We start from the raw sequence: 21,268 nt of genomic DNA, 5'->3' as shown, positions 1-21,268 counted from the left end.
GTGACCTTAACACCAAGCACACCTACTGGAACTCCTCCAGGGACACCGCAGAAGGACGACGTCTCCTGCAGGACGCCATAGACCACCATTACGACATCGCAGGCCCAGAAGAGCCCACTCACTATGACACACAGGGCGGCTGCGATGTCCTTGATGTGTTGGTCTACAAAGGACTCCCAGCACCGCCACAACAGACGGTGCTCCCCGATCTGCCATCAGACCACCGGCCCGTCCTCGTCCTAGTCGACAGTGCCCCGGTCAGGGTCTCGCTGACCACATGCCGCCGCAAAACAAATTGAGAGGCATTCCAGGACGCCCTCCAAGAAGACTTTCCCACCAGGCCGATTGCAACAGCCGCAGACGTAGAGGAGGCAGCCTCCGATATGACCAGCCGCATCCAGGAAGCCCTTACCTCCAACACCAGAGAACTCGCAGCCGGCGCGAAACCCGATCCGCTGCCGCCGGCTCTCAAAAACCTGGTGGAGGAGAAGCGCGCAGTCCGAAGACAATGGATGCGGACGAGATGCCCCCTCCTAAAATCACGTCTCAATCGCCTGGTGGAAGACGTCAAGGACGCCATGAATGAGCACGCAGCCAAATCGTGGGAGAATCACCTACTGACTGTGGGCGATGGCATCCCCTCTGTCCATCGCCTATGCCGTCAGCTCTCGCGAGAGCCCCAACCAACCAGGCCACTGTTGGGCCCTGACGGCCTCCCACGATTTCGTGCGAAAGACCGCGCGGACATCCTTGTGGACCACCTGGAGCGCCAGTTCACGCCGAACCCCGTGACCGACCAGGAGCACAACCGGAGGGTCACCGATCGAGTGCGAGAGCTTCTCACACAGCCGCTCGAGCCGACGGAAGACCCGGTGGTCTTCTCTCCCGGCGAGGTGCAGCGAATGCTGCCGAAATTGAAGCCCAGAAAAGCCCCGGGCGCAGACCGAATCACCAACGAGGCGCTACGTCATCTTCCGCCGCGAGCAATCGCGGCGATCACGCGCCTCTTTAACGGCATACTGCGCTCGGGTCACTTCCCTTCAACCTGGAAGAACGCTAGAACCATTATGCTGCCCAAGCCGGGAAAGGATCACCGAAGACCAAACGGATTCCGGCCGATCGCGCTGCTGAGCAAGTTCTCGCAGCTCTGCGAGCGCCTGTTCCTCCGGCGACTGCTCCCATTCGTCGAGCCACGTCCAGAACAATTCGGGTTTCGGCCCGACCACTCAACGACGCTCCAGGTCGCAAGACTTCTCCACAGGATGTCCGAAAGTCACAATAAAAAGGAATGCGTGGCTGCCGTGTTCCTTGACATGGAAATGGCCTTCGACAGGGTATGGCACGAGGGGCTGCTGTACAAGCTGTCGGAGGCCCAAGTGCCCCCAAGAATGGTCAGGGTCTTGGCCTCCTTCCTCACTGATCGCCGAGTCCACGTCGCAGTAGAAGACGCCGTCTCCTCCGTGCGCCCTGTGCGCGCCGGAGTCCCACAAGGAAGCTGTCTGTCCCCGGCCTGCTACGCCGCGTTCACCGACGACATCCCTGCCGTCGGCCAGGTGGAGCTAGCGCTGTACGCTGACGATGCGGCGTACTACGCGTCGTCCATACGCCCGCTGTACGCCGCCAAGAGGCTGCAGCCCACACTCGAGGCTCTGCCGGGCTGGCTCTCCAAATGGAGGCTCTCGGTGAACGTCGGCAAGACACAAGCTATCATGACGGGGACAAGACCCCACCCGCCTCCACTGCGACTGCTCGGCGAATCGGTGCCGTGGCGGCCACATGTCAAATATCTGGGAGTTACCATAGACCGGCGTCTCACGTTCAAGAAGCACGTGGGAGACGTCGTCGCGAAGACCAAGGCAGCCAGGGGGAAGCTCTACGCAGTCCTCTCCTCCAGCCTCCCCCTGAGGACGAAGCTCGGGATCTACCGAACATATGTCAGATCCCGCCTCACGTACGCGGCCCCGGCGTGGTACGCCTACTGCTCTGAGACCAACAGAAGAAGACTCAGAGCCCAGGAGAACCTCAGTCTCAGAGCAGTCGTCGGAGCCCCGCGCTACGTGAGGAACTCGACAATCCTCAGGGACTTGAAGTGGGAGGGCCTAGATGACTTTGTGGCCAGGCTGGCCACGAAGATGTTTGAGAGGGCGGACGCATCATCGCACGTCCACCTGCGCGGCATTGCGCCGCTCCACGCCCGCCCTCCGGACCGTCGCGTGAAGCCCTCACCTCGCTGCCTTGCGGCAGACGTCGTCGCTCAGTGACGACGCCGCCGCCGATAGGAACTCCCAGAAGATAGAAGAAGATGACCCAGGCCGCCACGGCCGCCCCATTGACCTGCCTACAGCCGTAGGCAGCGATGAAACCAGTGAAGAGGGTAAAAAGACCCTGACCACTCGCTCCAACTCCTGCACAGGAGTTTGGGAAGACCCCTCGTCGTCGTCGTAAATTATCTTTCCTACCACATCGAGTTTTACTTGAAGCATTCTACCGACGCGACATCTGGTGCCGAAACCCGGGAAGAAAAGGACTTTAAAAAATCGTGAGTAAAGTGAACTAATAGTGATCAGTGAATGAAAAATTACAAGTGTTGTGCCGGACTTATAAAAATTCGCAAGTGTTAGAAATTAAACATAGTCTCTGGAGTGAAATATTGACTTAGAAAAATTGAGTGTCTTAGGACTTAGTCGTTTTGTGATCATTATCAACTTAGAATAATTTTGCATTTTGGGACTTAGAAAAATCGTTGCCAACTTGGACTTGTAAAAATTTTGTGTTTTGAACATTGTATTCGTCGCTTGGTTTTTTCGTTTGCGCTGATGCTGGGACTTAATAATTTAAATTGCCTGTTTGTAGTTTGTGCTTGCAAAGTAAATTAACCTTTTTCTGAGTGCTAACTACAGCTGATGAGCAAGATGGATAAGTTACTAGCCAGACAAGAGGCACGTTTTGAGAGGCTGCTTAAATCTTATTCAAACTATCGAAAATCACCAAAAGAGAGACTAACTGTGAGTTACATTGAATCAAGACTGGAGAACCTTGAAAAGTTGTGGCTGGAATATTTTGAACAACATTTGGATGTATACTCTGATGCTACTAAAGTCTACACATGATTATTTTCTTAATGAATAAAATGTCTGTTGTTGAAGATACTTACACTGTAGTGGTCTGTGGGTATGCCGGAATAAAAACGTCTATATCCACGCAAATACACTTTAATGGACACACGTACAGTTTATAGAAATACAGAAGGAGCACAGAGAAAAGAAAGATAGTCCAAACGAAACACAAGAAGCAGGGATAGAAAGTTCTCAAACACAAAACAAGCAAATTAGCGATTCACGTAAGACGCGATACAATGGCAAGCGACGTGAGGTCTGCGGTGCATAGGTGAATCATAACTACTAAGGTATCGGCCGGCCGGCCGTGTCCGGCGCATCGTAGGTACTCGTAGCTATACAGCTATGATGCGTTATCCTTGCATTAGTTTGCCGCCCGGCTTTGCGTGTCGATTATATTTTGTAAATGTGTAAATATAAATTAATATATAAGTTGTAAATAATATGTAATTAGAAAATATTATTAAATACCTACTATAAATTATATTAATATATAGGTAATTATTATATAAATAATGATAAATAGAAATAGATTCCCTACATACACCGAGTATAAATCAAAACTGAAGGAGGATTTAAAAAGTCGTTCGCCAAAACAACAAGCTAACCGCTCATCGTCACCATCCAATCCAAGCTGTGAAGTGAAATTGCCCCGAATTCAACTACCTACATTTTCGAGAAATTATGAAGAGTGGCAATCTAACTACGACATGTTTACATCGGTTATTCATAATAATACAAGTCTGTCAGCGGTTCAAAAACTTCACTATTTAAAGGGCAGCTTGACAGGTGAACCAGCAAATCTCTTAAAAAATTTGGCTACTACAGATGCGAACTACGCGGAAGCTTTTGCACAACTATCTCATCGGTACAACAATAAACGCTATAATTGTAATGAGATTATGAAACTTTTGAAATTAATGTTTGGTCAAAAAATCTGCTTTAGGAGTAAAGCAACTTCTTGACACAACTAATGGTTGCTTGAAATCCTTAAAAAATATTGGAGTTGATACTGAGAATTGGGATACAATTGGTAATTATCTAGTGATCTCGAAGCTCGATCAAGAGTCGCGTAAACTATGGGAGATGGATATCGGGAGAAGCGAATCGGATGACTTACCATCATGGCAACAATTAACTACGTAGTTTTCTAGAGAGTCGATTTCGCACATTGGAAATGACAGAAGTCAATAAGTCGGCTGTTGTTCACAAATCAAACCCAACAAAAGGTAACGTTACACAAGTTTCGAAACAAAAATCATTTCATGCTGCAGTACAAAATAGGAGTGCGTCTAATGAGTGTAGAATGTGTAAAAGACAGCATTTTTTATATCAATGCAAGCAATTTGCCCAACAATCTCCTGAAGAGAGATCACAATATCGGAGAGATTGTGCTATAATTGCTTAGCACCAACACATGGAGTAAGGAGCTGTCATCAATCGACGTGTTGTCGACGATGTGGTAGGCGTCATCATACGTTGTTGCATATGAACAGATCTCAAGAACCTTAATCTGAGTTAGACGAACAAAAGGATGTTCCAGCAATCAACGGTTCTGAGACCAAAGTGGTAGCGCATTTTGCAAAAGAGAGTCAACAAACAGTGCTTCTGGCTACTGCTTTAGTCAGAGCAAAATCAACAAATGTAAATCCTCCTCCTCCTCCTAAAATATTCGTGTATTAGTGGATCAAGGATCTGAAGCTTCCTTCATCACTGAAGCGACAGTGCAAGCATTAGGCCTTAAACGAAGTCCGGTTAGTGGTCTGGTGTCAGGTGTAGGGGAAGGTCAAACAAGAACAAAAGGTATGGTCTTGTTAAGTTTAGAGTCACTTCATGATCCAAAATACTCTGTGCAGGTAAAAGCTTTTATTTTAAGTACGTTAACTTCATTCCTTCCTTCTGCTAAGTTTTCAATCCCAAATTGGACAGATATAGATAATTTGCCACTAGCTGATCCAAAGTATGGATCACCAGGTAGAATTGACATGATGACATTTAGGAGTTGATGTACATGGTGAGATCTTGAGAGAAGGACTTTTAAGACATCCGACAGAAAATTTTTTGATTGCGCAAAATACTCAATTTGGTTGGGTTTTTTCAGGTAGATTACAAAAGGAGGAAGATCTTGTCAATAATAGATTGATTAGCTTACACATTCAATTGGATACAGATCAACTGTTGAAGCAATTTTGGGAAATTGAAAGGGAGCCTGATAGCATTAGTAAGAAACTTACAAGGGAGGAACTAAGATGCGAGCAAATCTATGAGGAGACAACCGTGAGAGAAAATGATGGGCGTTATATTGTGAGATTACCGTTATAAGGTCTAAACCCTGAATGTCTACATGGTAAAACCAAAACTATAGCTCAACGAAGATTTCAATTCTTAGAGAAAAAGTTCGTTATACAATCTTCGTTTTATGAAGGCTACAAAAAGGCTATAGAAAATTATTTAGAACAGAACCACATGGAGCATATCACAGATAAAAGGCAGATCGATGATGAATTGGTGGTTTATCTGCCGCATCATGCGGTGGTCAGAGAAGACAAAGAGACGAGTAAGATGAGGCCAGTATTCGACGCGTCATGTAAAGGAGTCAATAATGTCTCGTTAAACGGCAATCTCTTAGTGGGTCCCAAGTTGCAACAAGACTTACGTCATATATTAATGAGATGGAGATGCCACCGCATATGTATTGTGGCAGATTTGTCACAGATGTATCATCAAATCCGTGTAGATCAAAGGGATACAGATTTTCAAAGAATCCTTTGGAGATCGGATCCTTATCAACCGATACAACATTACAGGTTATTGCGGCTGACGTTTGGAACTGCTTGTGCGCCATATTTGGCGGTAAAGACCCTGCAACAGTTAGCGAAGGATGAGAGATCAAATTACCCTAGAGCGGCTGAAATTACGCTAAATGACTACTATATGGACGATATGCTTACAGGTTGTCAAAGAGAGGAAGAAGCAGTAGAGATATTCGAGGAAATGACGAAATTGATGGAAGCAGGTGGCTTTTCATTGCAGAAATGGTGTAGCAACAGTAAATCACTGATAAACCATATCAAGGAAGAGATACGTGATAAAAGTCAAGGTTTCACTTTCAAAATTAATGAGACTGTCAAGGTTCTTGGTATACAATGGAACAAATCTACAGATTACTTTGAATACGCACTAAACTTGCCAAACACAGATGAAGAATCAGTAACTAAGAGAAGGGTTATGTCGGACGTGGCAAGGTTATATGATCCCATGGGATGGATAGCACCCGTTGTTGTCAAAGCAAAGATATACATACAGAGTTTATGGAAGTCGGGACTGTCATGGGATGAACCATTACCATCAGATCTACTAGCAGAATGGAACGCCTTTAAAAATGATCTCTGTAATATAAAAAGTATCGTAGCTCCAAGGTGGTTAAATACTAACAAGGATAGAGTTGTAGAGCTACATTCATTTGCTGACGCATCACAAGCAGCTTATGCTGCGGTGGTATACATCAAAGCTGTCGACAAGGATGGAAACATTTTCGTGAATCTAATCACAGCTAAGACAAAAGTTGCCCCAGTTGAAAAGCTCATCTCAATCCCGCGATTGGAATTATGTGCTGCGGTGTTGACTGCCAAATTGATAACCGAAGTTGCAGAAATCATGTCAGTTCCCAAAACTCGTCTGTTTTGCTGGTTAGATTCCACAGTGGTATTGGCATGGCTTCGAGGAGAGCCAAGTAGATGGAACACATGTGTTAGTAATCGGGTATCAGAAATCCTGACCATGTTAGAAAGGGATCAATGGGGACACGTCAGCACTGATCAAAATCCAGCGGATTGTGCATCCAGAGGTACACGAATTTTAGATCTCGCAAATAGTAAGTTGTGGTGGCATGGTCCACATTGGTTAGAAGAACAAGCACAATACACAGTTGGATTAGCCAATGATGATTTTGATACTGAAGAAGAGTTAAAATTAACTAAGTCATTTAACATAGTCATTAAACCTAATGAAGAGTTTGAGTGGAATCGGTTTTCGTCATTATCTAGAGCATTACGAGTTTTATTTATTTATTTAAACTTCATTGCACAAGATACAAATGTATAGCACAGTTGGCGGACTTAATGCTAGAAGCATTATCTACCAGTCAACCATTGGGTCGAACAGAGAACTTCATGTGGGGTTAAACTAAATAAATATATTCATACCTACACAAAATATAAAATGAAATAATTATAATATACATTATAGCGGGCAACATTGTAGGCCCTTCCGGGGAGACATCGCGTCACCCTGCGCCCCCCTCGTCCATACCACGCCGTTCCCAGCGCCCGCGCAGAGGACCGCCCGTGCGTCTCATTGAACAAGTCAGTCTTTAAACAACGCGCGGACCGGTGCGGTATGCACCTCTTATTAGCGAGCGAGTTTTGTATTTCTTTTTATAAGTTACCGAAGTAAAGTTGTTATCCCGTAGTTGGCTTTTACTTCACAATCTCGCCCCGCTATATTGGCGCTCCAACGTGTGGGCCGTGTGCTCTTTTAGTGATTCGCGTGTGTTGTTTGTTGTTCACGTGTTCTACGACGGCAAGACGCCGTTTGTCACGTAGTCACGTTAAAGACTCAAAAGCTGGACATAGTTTCGCGACAGAAGTGTCTGTTATACTCCGCGAACGGCATAATTTATTTAGGTTTTGTATCTAAACTGTTTGTGTACCTATCGTGACAGCGTGTCTGTTTGTTCCCACGATAGTGGACAGTGTACGTACCTAAATACCGTTTTAATAATACAAAAACTTACCAAAAATAGTTTCGTGTACCATAAAAAAAAGAACCGTTGTTTGGGTACGTGAACAGTTAACGTACCTAAATACTCTTTTGTGTTGAGACTTTACCTACCTGCAGTGAACAAAAACTTACCAAAAAGTTTTAGTGTACCCAAAAAAAAAAAACCGTTATCGCGACAGTGTTACTGTTTTGTCTCGCGATACATGTGTAGGCACTACAATAGTTACGACTTTTTACGCGGCCTGACTTTTTAAGACTTTTTATACAACTATTGTGTGTGTTGGACATTATTTATAAAGACTGGTAAACGTTGTGATAGTGCGTCTGGACTTTCGTGAACTCTTATTTCGACATACACGTATTGCTTCATCGTGTTACCATGGTGCTTACGAGATCTCGCGCTGAGAGTTCGTCGGCGGGCGCGGCCCAAGCTAATGTGGTGGCGTCGCCGCCGCCCACTCCGGAGGCTGTACAACAACCTGCACCTGCGCCAGAGGCTGTTCCATTGCCTCCGCTTGCTCCGATCATGATAACAACCGAGCAGCTGAGATTTTTAATGGAAAGGGTAAATTACCACCAACTGTAAGTAGGTCCTTACATGGTAATTTCGCAAAATGCACAGCACGATTCGACGGCGAGAAGTGTAGCAACGTGGACTCTTTTGTAGACGCCATAGAGGTCTATAAAGATTGTGTTGGAGTAAGCGACGAAAACGCCTTGCGTGGCTTGCCTATGTTACTCACCGGGTTGGCTGCGACATGGTGGCAGGGTGTGAAGGATCATACCCCAACCTGGTCTGCCGCCATCGAAGCACTCAAACAAACGTTTGGACCAAGGTTGCCCCCACACAAAGTTTATCGGAAAATATTTGAAAGGGAACAGCGTAGTAACGAAGCTACAGACCTTTTCATATGTCACATCAGGGCATTAATGTCACAGTTACCACTTCATTCCCTGTCGATGACCGTGCAATTAGATATGACGTACGGTTTGCTACATCGACGTATTCGTGAAAAGGTTTCGCGTTTGGAATTTTCTACCTTCGCTGAGCTTATTACTATGGCCCGTCGTGTCGAAGATATTTTGGATGAAAGCCGAACATCGACCAGCGATGTTAAACCGTTATGTTCGACCGCAAAGCCTACTACTGTACCCATTTCTCCGACGGCTTCGCAGTCGACAGTATCTTATAAGAATAAAGCTCGGCCACACTGTAATTACTGTAAAAAGTATGGTCATCTGAAAGATGCCTGTGAAAAGTTAGCCAAACAGAAACTTGGCACTGATGGAGAACCACGCGTCTCAACTATCACGTGTTTCGGGTGCGGTGCGCCTGGCGTGATCCGATCCAACTGCTCGACTTGTAAAAAGACAGAAACGGTTCCGTCCGTATCAACTTCGTTTCAATCTGTTTCTGCAAATAGTGTTAATATAGATTCGCGAGTGCGACCTTTGTTAGAAATTGAAATTTATGGTGAACGTGGTAAAGTGCTTATAGACACAGGTGCTAAACATTGTATAGGCAGTGTTAGTCTTAGAGCTCATTTAATTAAGTATGGCCATAAGTTTGAAAATGTATTTACTGAGCTTAAATACGCGGACGGGCGGGCAGTTGCGCAAATTGTTGAACGTACGCAAGTTAGGGTTAGGGTACGCGATGTCTCTTTAGATGTAAAGTTTATAATGTTGCCCAATGCTACTGAAAGTGTGTTGGGAATGAATTTTATTCAGGACGCTGGCATGGTATTAGATTTTTCTCGCGGTATATGGTTTATGAACCACGATAGGGTCTCTCAGCCCATCGTCTTTGAACCTAATGGTGTAAGGTCATACGAACCTTTGCATTGCTCGTCTGTGGGTCTTCACGAGGATGAAGGATTCCACTTAGGTAAGGACGAACGACAGCAGCTGTCCAACCTTCTGAATGTCAATGAGGACATTTTTACTCCAGGGGGAGGACCCACTCAGTTTGCTGTTCATCACATTGATACCGGAGATGCCAGCGCCTTAACGCGTTACGTGGGTAAATCTCCTGTTATTGCGCATCAGCGCCATCGCGGTAGACTAGCCAAGTCACAGTCGGGTCGACCATGTAACTTGGAGGGGGAGGATATAGCGGGCAACATTGTAGGCCCTTCCGGGGAGACATCGCGTCACCCTGCGCCCCCCTCGTCCATACCACGCCGTTCCCAGCGCCCGCGCAGAGGACCGCCCGTGCGTCTCATTGAACAAGTCAGTCTTTAAACAACGCGCGGACCGGTGCGGTATGCACCTCTTATTAGCGAGCGAGTTTTGTATTTCTTTTTATAAGTTACCGAAGTAAAGTTGTTATCCCGCAGTTGGCTTTTACTTCTCAATCTCGCCCCGCTATAACATACATAAAAAATACAATAGATAAACAATATACATACATAAAAACTACAATAGATAAACAATATACATAAATAAATAGGTGCAGCGATTACCGAAATGAGTGAAAAGGCGATATTAAATACCCTCGCGACTTAAGAAAAACCCGTTTACCCGCGATTTGAAACTAGAACGACTTGGGGATGTCCTGATGGACTCTGGAAGTGAATTCCAGAGCCTAACAGCCATAACGGCGAAAGAATTGGAGGCAATACCTGTACGGTGAAAAGGGATAGCAAGAGTTAACTTATTTGAAGAACGAAGGATTTTTTCGTGAGTAGAACTTAATAGTTGGAAGTCTTTTTTAAGATAGTCTGGGGCAAGCTGATTATTGAGAATGGTATAGAGCTGACATAAAATGTGAAGATTTCTACGGTTACGGATGGGGAGCCAATTTAGCTGAGAACGGTATTCAGAAATATGATCGTACTTCCGAAGGCAGAATATAAACCTGATACAATTGTTTAGAAGACGTTCTAATTTGTTGAGATGCTCTTCAAGTAAATCCAGATAACACACATCAGCATAATCAATTATAGGCAGAAGAAGTGCTTGGGTAAGCATAATCTTCGTCTTTGTTGGAAGAAAATGTTTTAAGCGTTGCAGATAATGTAGAACACTGTAAACTTTCCGACTGGTTGCAACAACGTGTGAATCCCAATGTTAGTTGGTATCAATATGTAGGCCAAGGTTTTTAACCGTCGTACTAAATTCAATAATAGTTCCGTCAAAGATCAGCGGTGGCAAGGTGTTAATGTCAATATTATTAATCTGATAGAAACTGCCAACTACTATAGCCTGACACTTTTTAACATTAACAGAAATGCCAAATCGATTAGACCAGTCTAGAACTCCATTTAAGTTATGATTCAGCAAATCAATGGCCTGTTCCATGTTATCAATATTCGTCTGTACATAAAGCTGCAAGTCGTCAGCATAGAAATGATAGAAACAGTTAATATATAATTAAATTTATAGGAGACAAAAAAATTCTGATAAAAAAAAATTAAAAAATAAATACATTTGAAACCACAATAGTAGCAATTAATGTAACATTTACTGTCATTTGTGACAGAGACAAACGTCAAAACGCCACAAGATTAATGTCACAACACAAATTTGATCGTTCATAGTCGGCACTTTCAATTTTAAATAATCTATATATATAAATCTATATATATAAAACTCTTCCGTTACTGAGTGACTGACTGACAGACAACGCACAGTCGAAACTACTGGTCGTAGACAGCTGAAATTTGGAATGTAGGTTCCTTGGGATATGTAGGGGAGCACTAAGAAAGGATTTTTGGAAATTCAACCCCCAAGGGGGGGAAAAGGGGTAAAAACGTTTCTATGAAAAATCTTATTCCTTGGGTTTATAAACTTGAAACTTGGCATGAACACGTACATAGGCAAGTAAATATGTTTGACATTAAAAGTTTTTTCAAACTACCCTCCAATCGTGATTTAGGGGGTGCGATTGGGTGACTGATTTATTAACGCACAGCCGAAACCGCTCGGTATAGGAGTCTGAGATTTTGAACAGAGGTTCCTTTAGTAACATAAGTGAGCACTAAGAAGGGATTTTTGAAATGTCAACCCCCAAGGGGGGGAAACGGGATAATCTGAGCCGGGGCTGCGGGAAAGTTCTAACGAGATACCGTGGCCCCGGAACGCAAAGGGCAACTGAAGGAACGAGGTGGGTTTTAGTCAGTAAAAGTCTGACACTCCCTTCCGTTCCACCCAGAGCGGGAGAGGTCATTTGATGATTTCCCATCCTTAAAAAAAAAGACTTTGTATGACAACTTTCAGTCGTCTCTTTAACATACATAATAACATACATAATTATGTACATACATGCATAACATTAATAACATCACGCCTTTAAATCCCTATTTTGTGTTAACACTACCCATACAAACAGCTAAAAGGAAACAAGTGAAGAGACGAAATTTGTCCGCATCCATTTTCACCTAAATTCTTAACGTTAATGAGATTTACTTTTTATTATCAGGTCAACCTAATAGCCTCACATGTACGTATAACTTCGTAAGAATTTTCTTTCAACTCCTAACCGTTGAGGAGTTGTACCTTCCATCATCAGCTCATTCACATGGGATGATGACTATCAGACGCAAATACTTAAACAGATCTATGAAATTGTCAAAAGCGTAATTGCCTGTAAATTTGAGGTTTGCCCTTGATTTCCCTGGAATACCATCATCAGATCCTGACTAGGTAACAACGGGACCAACTTGAAAGTATACTCTACCGAACAAAAAAAGAATCACGTAAATCGGTCCATAAATCTCGGCGTAATCGGTATGCATAAATAAAACACCCGAATTTTATTTTCTGTTAACTATCACGAGTTGTCTCGATGCTCGATAGATGGCGTTGGCATCGAGATAGATCGCGCTATGGTTTCGTTACCGTCATTTAGCTAGGTAGCGTAAAATATTTTAATTTATCGTGTAATTTTAGTAGCGCCCCTAGCGGACATACGCGAAACTACATATTACACACTACAAATATTTTGATTTGAAATTATTATTCGTTTGATTCATTAACTTTTAACTTGACTTATTTAACTTATTTTACTCTCTATTTCAGTTAATTTTTGATTTGTTGATTAGATTTGATATTTTTGATAGTATATTTAGTAAGTGTTGGATAAGTTTTATAGTGTGAGTTGATTTTTTAATATATTCTTCATTTTTTATTCATTTCTTTGTTACTTTATTAGTCTTAGTTAATTTCCATAGATATAGTTTTAGTTAAAAAATTTCTAATTAAAATGGTTCAAGAAATTTTGTTTGTTAATGGGAATTATATTCCTCATGGTAGATATAGAAAAAGATGGAGCCTGTTTATTTAGAGCTTTATCTTTTTTGATGTTCGGAACTCAAGACAGGGCTAGGGATGTACGTGAACGCATAATCGGCTTTGTTATTGAAAACTGGACGGAATTTTCGATTATGTCGTGTACTGCACTTGGAGATAATTATTCAACGCCAAATGAATATTACAACGACATGATGAAAACCACTACATATGGAAGTTTGTGCGAATTAGAAGCTGCTGGGCGAATATATGAATATGTTTTCGAAGTATTTCGTGATGGCCAGTTTTATGTGAAAACTGGAGTTGAAGGTCTTCCTGTAAAACATCTTCGCTTTACTGGCGGGCTTTCTGGTGGTCATTTTGACGTTTATGTTCCAGTTTCATCGTTTTCGGCAACAAAGGTCGCAAAGAGGAACAATCTATTTTTTTATATGTTTGTTTGTTTACACATGTAATCGACAAACTCCGAAACTACTGAATCGATTTCAAACATTCACCATTAGAAAGCTACATCATCCCTGAGTAACACAGGCTATATTTAATTCCAGTTGTAACAAGATTTCAGCCTGTGGAAGAAAAAGCCCTGTCGAGATCATTAAAAAACGCTATATATAACCGAATTACACGTGGGCGAAGCCGCGGGCGGAAAGCTAGTATTAATATAACAAGCATGGCTGGATTTGTTAGCAGCAAAAGCTAACTTAAGAATGCAAAAGGTTATGGATGAAGATGTGAATGAAGCACGTAAGAAGTATAAAAAAATAAAAGATTTGGTTAAGAAAGCTGTGAATAGAGAATGAAGAGTATAAAGAGGAATTTGATAAAAGGCTATCAGAAGACTTTCAGTTAAATCTGAATGTATTCTGGAAATCCGTAAGGTCAGTCCGAGGAAAAACTATAACCAGAGAGCTGACTAGGATCAGATGCCAGGATGGTAGCGTTGTGAAAGGAGAAAAATGTGTGCTAAAGATATGGAAGGACTATTTTGAAAGTTAAAATTTGCTCCAGTAATTTAATTCATAAATAATATATTTTTAATAATTAATACAATTTCTCAACTTTATGATATAATTTATTTACAAAGTTAACTTGCCAGGCTATTTTCAAAAGCACTTTTCAGCTTGGACACTAATTTTCTACACCACCATGGACACTCTTTCTATTCTGTGCATGAGCATGAAGAATATGTTTGCATCTAAGATGTCTTCATTTGAGGAGGCTCTCGGAAGTCAGAGCTCCCAGGATCACAATGCAGTCCTAGCTAGTGAGTACCACTCATTTAAAAGTCTCATATGGAAAGCCATTTCTAAACTTAGCCAGCAGTTAGAATTGATACTTTAGGTGCTTGATGGCTTTGAAATGCGATCACGTTCAAATATTTTGTTATTGCATGGTCTTGGAGAAGGCAAGGATGAAGATGTTGGTGTGGACCTCCAAAGGATTTGTCGTGAAAAGTTAAAAGTTGATGTAAATCCAAATTCCTTTGATGCTTGTTGGCGTATGGGCAAAATCCCCAAGACTGGTAAGCCGCGACTAGTTCTGATCCGCTGTGCGAATTCTTCTACTCGGCTGGCAATCTGGACTGCGAAGAAACTATTGAAGGGAAGTGGCTTGACGGTTTCTGAATTTCTCACGGCAACCCGACATGCAGTATTCGTGGAGGCGCGTAAGGCTTTGGGCGTGAATGGCTGTTGGACGAGTGACGGGAAGATTGTTGTTGTGACCGCCAAGAATGCAAGAAAGAAAATTACTACAATGGCGGAGCTGCATGCTATCACTGATGAGCTTGCTGCGGCTAACAGTAATGAGCCAGTGCGAGGCACACAACCCTCTTCCAGTGCCGTACCGCCAAATAATAAGTCTCGTCCTATTAGTGCTCGTTTACAAGCGAAATCAACGAAAAAATAACGCTGGGCTGGACCGATGATTTCGTGCACTTCCATTTTTCCTTTTATTTCAAATATTATATATCTACCTTGTTTTTGTTTTAATAGTTTTTGTTTATATTTAGGGTAGATAATTTGTAGCTTTATAACAATTAATGTCATTGACAACTGTCATTCTTTTTTTTAAGTTCGCGAGTCTTTTTAATTGTTAATTAGCATATAGAGCCCACATATATGGTAGGCTTACTCTTACTTGTTTAAAATTAATATGTCTGGCAAGATAATTAAATAAATAAATAAATAAATAATATCTTTATTTCTGTACCAACTTAGATCAAACATATTTGTGACCGAGATCTCCTTTTAAGTAAGGAATTACCTGTGTTAGGAGATCCCGCTCTTCAATAACAACAAGTATTTAAGTTTACGTAGTACATCATTAAAGCTTAATTATTATTAATAGTACAAATATTAACTGAGTCTAAATGTTAATTTTGTTTAATACAATTTTACTAAGTAACTGTTTTATGTAAGTGTAGGTATAAATGTGTGTATTTTTTTTTTTTTTTTTTTTACGTTATTATTTATAAGTTTAATTGTTCACACAGGGTTTCAATTTCGTCGTAGTTTAGAGATTTTAAATGTGTAGCCAAAATTATTTTAGCATTATGTTTAATGTGGGGGTAAAAATTTATTTTTCTATTTAATCTATTATATAGAAGTGCCGATTGTCGAGTGTATTGACGTCTTGCAAAAAGGGTCTTAACAATAGGCAGTGGGACAACGCCATGGTTTCGTTGTCTGCGTAACAAATCTGGTTGAAATAGAACAGTACCATGGAATTTGAGGACTGTATTCAAAATATATAGTCCACGAACCGTGAGTAGATCACACAGGCTATATAGACAAGAAGTGGAAAAGGTGTATGGATATATAATTGTACCACTATTGTTATATTTTAGGAATTTTAATTAGTTTTATATACCTTAAATTTATTTTTATTATTTAGGATATTGTATTTATTTATTGTTACACTCTATGGCTGATGTATTAGGTAACAGTTCTGGAGATGATTATTTTTCTCTTTCCTCTTCCTCGGACAGCCTCCTCAGTGCTGACGATTTTGAGCGATCTTTAGGCGATAATTTGAACGCTACTTTTTCTTCTTTCTCCAAGAACTTTAATGTTGTACACATAAATGCACAAAGCATACCTGAACATTACTCCGACTTATTGTCGTTATTTTCTAATTCTTCCGTTCACGCAATTCTCATTTCGGAAAGCTTTCTGAAACCTTCTCTTCCTTCAACTATATATCCCCTTCCGGGATTTAAACTATTTAGAAATGATCGAATTTACGAAACCGTCACTAATGGTGTCACTAAAATGGTAAGATGTGGTGGAGTCGCTATTTATTTACGAGGTGATGATATACCATGCCAAATTTTATCTCAATCTCCTTCTGCATATGGAAACCCTGAACACCTTTTTCTAGAAATTTCTCTTTCTCATACTAAAATTCTGCTTGGTGTATATTATAGCCCGTCTCTTCATATAAATTACTTTTCCTCTTTTGAGCTTCTTTTGTCGGATTATCGTAGTCGTTTCTGTAATGTATTAAGGTGAGGGTAACTTAATAATAAATAGTCTCGTTCCAACCGCCGTTGTTTTACTACGTATATCACATGGCGACGAGGTTTTTCAAAGATGAAATCACCATGCCGATCGGGAAAGTGCACGAATTTAATTTGGACGGGCCTGGGAATTGGCCAGCGTACGTTCGTCTCGTGGAACAATTCATTAAACTCAACGATATCAATAATGAATTACGTGTGGCCACGTTGCTTACTCATGTCGGGGCGGCAACCTATGCGCTCATGTGCGACTTGTGTGCTCCCGATCATCCGGAAAGCAAAAAGTTCGACGAAATCGTGACTTTAGTGAAAAACCACCTGGAGCCTAAACCAGCTATACTCAACCTGCGGCCCACGGGCCGCATGCGGCCCGCCGGGCCTTTTTGATTGGCCCACTTGAAGTTTCTATGCTCCATTCTATTTTAAATTTCGCGCCTATCAGAGAACGAGTGATTCGGAACAAAAATTGAACGTAGCCTATTATTGTAGTCTATGGTTGCGCGAGTGAACGCAGGCCGGGAATCCCCTACGAACCTAAGTGCTTTGTTTGCCAGTCGGTCGTAACTTGTTTTGAGTTTGAGTTTTTACATGTCTTTCACATATCTAATCTCTCTTAATAATTGCAAGTAATTGTTGTTATTTAGTGCAAACTGTTGTTGCATTTTCTACATAATGTCAGGAGTGTCATCAAAGTATAAAAGAAAAATAACAAGTGAAAATAGATTGTTTCAAGATGAGTGGGAAACAGATTATTTTGTTGTACCGAACAAAAACAATGCAGCTACTTGTTTGATATGTCGTGACAGTATTATATTGAAGAAATACAATATTTCGCGTCATTTTACCACAAAACATAAATCTTTCGACGAAACGTTTTCACCTGGGTCGGCTTTGAGAAATGAGAAATTGATTTTTTTAAAGAAGTCCTTGTATCAAGAACAAAAGTCAATGACCGTGGCAATATCACAGGACTCAGCGGTAACCAAGGCGTCATATGAAATTTGTTACATTCTTGGTAAGCATATGAAACCATTTACCGACGCAGAAATCATAAAGGAATGCTTTGTTAGTACTGCTGATATACTTTTTGATAAATACAGTAACAAGAAACAAATACTTTCTGATATAAAAAAACTACAGCTTTCGGATTCAACCTGTGTGAGGCGAATCGAAGACATTTCTAAATTTATTGGTGATGAGATATTAGACAACCTAAGAAAGTGCAAGTTTTTTAGTTTGGCATTCGATTCCAGCACCGACATTTCATCAACATCGCAATGCTCGGTGTTTGTTAGATATTGTTCAGATAACAATTTAATTCATGAAAATTTTTTGAAACTCCTGCCAATGAAAGGTCAAACGCGAGGCACAGATTACCTTGATACTATTTGTAATTTTTTAGAACAAAATGAAATTGACATACAAAAAACCGTGTGTGTATGTACAGATGGTTGTCCTTCGATGACTGGATTCGAAAATGGATTTATTTCGTTATTTAAGAAAAAATACAATTTGTCCAATTTAATAACATTTCACTGCATTATACATCAAGAAAACTTGGCGGCGCGTGCTGCAAATCCAGAGTTAGAAGCTGTAATGAAGACCGTTATAAATATTGTCAATTTTATACGAGCAAGAGAATTGAACCACAGAAGATTTAAAAGCCTTCTACAAGAACTGGGAAGTGAGCATAATGACGTAATTTTACATACCTCGGTGCGATGGCTTAGTAGAGGTAAAGTTTTGGAAAGGTTTTTCTCATTACGCAATGAAATAATACTGTTTTTAGACCAAAATAATAAAGTGTACCCTGAATCACAAAATGATGGATGGTGGTGTCTTTTAGCTTTTCTATGCGATATTACGGAAAAACTGAACAATCTCAATCGGAACTTACAAGGTGAAGATAACATAGTTTCTAATATGGCAAATAAAGTGTTTGCATTTGAGGAAAAGCTAAGTATTTATCACACAGAAATCCAGAACAAACAGCTGCACAATTTTCCAACTGTTATTAAAACTACAGAAGATGGTATCAACATTTCGGAAAAAAACTGCACTATAATTTCAAATTTTATAACTGCTCTAATAAACGAATTTCAAAAAAGGTTCCAAGATCTAAGAAAAATAAAAAAATGTTTGTTGCTTATAGAAAATCCATGGCACTTAGAAACAACTACCATCACAGAGTTGGCTTCAGTTTTAAGTTGTAATTACGCGGAATTGTTCGATGAATTTATTGATTTTAAAAACGACACCAATCTAGAAGTCGTGTTTAAAGAAAAAAGGGAGAACAGAGAATATGTCGAGTTTTGGAGCATTGTTCCCCAAAAATATAAAAACGTACAAAGATGTGCTCATATCTTACTAACATTCTTTGGGTCTACGTATGTGTGCGAATCTTCTTTTTCTAAAATGAAATATACAAAGAATGTATACAGAAATAAACTCACAGATTCTCACCTGGATGATGTAATAAGAGTAGCATGTAGCAAGAAGCCAGATCTTGATAAAATTGTGAAAAAGTGTTCACAGTATCAAATATCGCATTAAAATATAGTGTTTTCAATTTTCTTCTCATCAATAAAGTAAATATATCGTTACCTTTGATTTATGACCTAATAATTTCTCGCTTGCGGCCCGGGATCCCATGACCGAAACGTTTTTTGGCCCTAGTAAAAAAAAGGTTGAGTATGGCTGGCCTAAACGCTCCGAAATTGCTGAGCGTCATACTTTTAGGCAGAGGAGGCAAGGTGAGGGCGAATCGATCGGTGTATTTTTGCAAAGTCTAAAGCATCTAGCAACCCACTGCAATTTCGGTGCGAGCCTCGAAGAAAACATACGCGATCAGTTCGTATCAGGGTTACGGAGTGAGGAGATGCGATCCAGATTATTCGCGGAAGCCTGGCTCGACTACAAGAAGGCTGTGGAGCTGGCGCTGGCGCTGGAGGCGGCCGAGCGGCACGCGGCGGAGGCCGCGGGCGGCTCGCGCGCCGCGCTGTGGCCGGCGGCCGGCTCGGCGAGACTCGGCGCGGGCGACGCCACTGCGGACTCCGGGCTGTTCCGCCACGCGGCTGCGCGCGGCGAGCGCCCGAGGACGAGGGTCGCCTGCTGGCGGTGCTCCAAGGAGGGACACACGCCCAACAAGTGTAGATATAAAGTTTATGTGTGTGATAAGTGTAAAGTGAAAGGGCATTTGAGTGTCGCGTGTACCAGAAACCCGAAGGAAGCAGGACAATCCAGGTACCAAAATTATTTTATTGAAAGTGTCTCGGACTCGGAACGTGAGGGGTTCGAGGGGTTATATAATGTCAATGGTATCTCAGTTAAGAACTTGAATGATGGGCCCTATTTTTGTGAACTGTTGGTAAACAATAAGAAAGTACTATTTGAAATAGACACAGGGAGTAGAATATCGGCGATATCCAAGTCATTTTACGATCGCTTCTTTTCTAGCATATCTATTATTATTGATAAAATGAAATTGCAATCATACACGGGAGATGCAATAGTGCCGCTGGGACGCATCGATGTGTGCGTGCGCTGTGTCGGCGATGACAACACAGGCCGGCCGTCAGCTGACGCCTTGTTACCGTTATTTGTGATAGAACGAGGCGGGCCGCCATTACTAGGCCGTCGTTGGTTACGAGAACTTAAATTGCAATCAATTAATTTATTTCACATCAATGATGACATAGACCCGGTAGTGTTGCAATTAAGAAACGAATTTCCCGAGTGTTAGCATTTATTTTTAATAATTTCTATTTAACTAAGTATATGATTAGGAACCATAACTATTATTAAAAGTTGTTTTATTGATTGTTTAGACTCACGCGCACGTGCTACTTCCGTTATTTGTTTATGACAACGCCCCACCCTCCAAATCAGTGTTGGGGAGTATATAAAAGGGCGAACACGTGCTCGTGAGGGCAGTTGATCATAAGTTTTCTGTGTGTACGGAATATTACAGTGAATAAATAAATTACAAATAAAGAGGAAACTGTGCCAACATTTATTTACAACTACCCTTTCTATCAGTTCAGAAAGTGGGACATATCTGGTAAATATCCCCAGATTATAGAATTCAACGCCCAAAATAGGTATGTATTAATTTAATTACGATTGCTTTTTTTTATTATTTTTTATTTTCAATGATATTTTGCATGATTTTTCCTACTTCTACTTAAACATTTAATAACAAAGCACTAAAAGGGACACCCTTGTTTCTTATTTTAAAAGATCTTTCTTTTGTATTTAATATACATTATCAATGTCTCTTTTATATTATGTGCATTTGAATTTTCTTCATTATTTTTTTTTTTTTGTTTTTTTTTTTTTTTTTTTTTCTCGAGTCGTCGAACACTCTCTGTCTCGATTAATATAATGTTTCAGCTGAACATGGGAAGAGATAAACAACCACGCAGAAGGGACCAAGACTCTGAGAGTGGTTCAGATACTGCAGACCAGCAGCAAGGTGAGCGACGCTGCCACTCCAAGCGTCAAAAACGAAGCCATCGCTCGAGCTCAGCACGACGACGTCGCCGCAGAAACGAGTCTGCGCAGCGCCGTTCTGATTCCCCGCCACCACATGCGGTTG

General features: G+C 41.5%; 2 protein-coding genes across 2 annotated transcripts; both read left to right on the top strand.

The window, feature by feature from the left end:
* The first annotated feature begins 16,722 nt into the window (after positions 1-16,722).
* LOC132904334 (uncharacterized) lies at positions 16,723-20,413 on the top strand. The gene is made up of 2 exons (XM_060954258.1): positions 16,723-17,039; positions 19,411-20,413. The coding sequence occupies exons 1-2, from the start codon at positions 16,723-16,725 to the stop codon at positions 20,411-20,413; spliced, it is 1,320 nt and encodes a 439-aa protein (XP_060810241.1).
* LOC132904283 (general transcription factor II-I repeat domain-containing protein 2-like) lies at positions 17,026-19,274 on the top strand. The gene is made up of 2 exons (XM_060954212.1): positions 17,026-17,686; positions 18,074-19,274. The coding sequence occupies exons 1-2, from the start codon at positions 17,344-17,346 to the stop codon at positions 19,222-19,224; spliced, it is 1,494 nt and encodes a 497-aa protein (XP_060810195.1). The 5' UTR covers positions 17,026-17,343; the 3' UTR covers positions 19,225-19,274.
* Positions 20,414-21,268: the final 855 nt, after the last annotated feature.

Source organism: Amyelois transitella, chromosome W (genome assembly GCF_032362555.1).
Source record: "Amyelois transitella isolate CPQ chromosome W, ilAmyTran1.1, whole genome shotgun sequence".
In the NCBI taxonomy this organism is placed as follows: domain Eukaryota; kingdom Metazoa; phylum Arthropoda; class Insecta; order Lepidoptera; family Pyralidae; genus Amyelois; species Amyelois transitella.
This window is presented reverse-complemented; position numbering and strand designations above follow the sequence as displayed.

Coding starts and splice junctions, on each gene's coding strand:
- LOC132904283 (XM_060954212.1), top strand. CDS start 17,344: ATGTCAGGAGTGTCATCAAAGTATAAAAGAAAAATAACAAGTGAAAAT. Junction 17,687..18,073: donor TGAAATTTGTTACATTCTTG/GTAAGCATATGA, acceptor GTAATTTTTTAG/AACAAAATGAAATTGACATA.
- LOC132904334 (XM_060954258.1), top strand. CDS start 16,723: ATGGCGACGAGGTTTTTCAAAGATGAAATCACCATGCCGATCGGGAAA. Junction 17,040..19,410: donor CGGCCCACGGGCCGCATGCG/GCCCGCCGGGCC, acceptor TCATACTTTTAG/GCAGAGGAGGCAAGGTGAGG.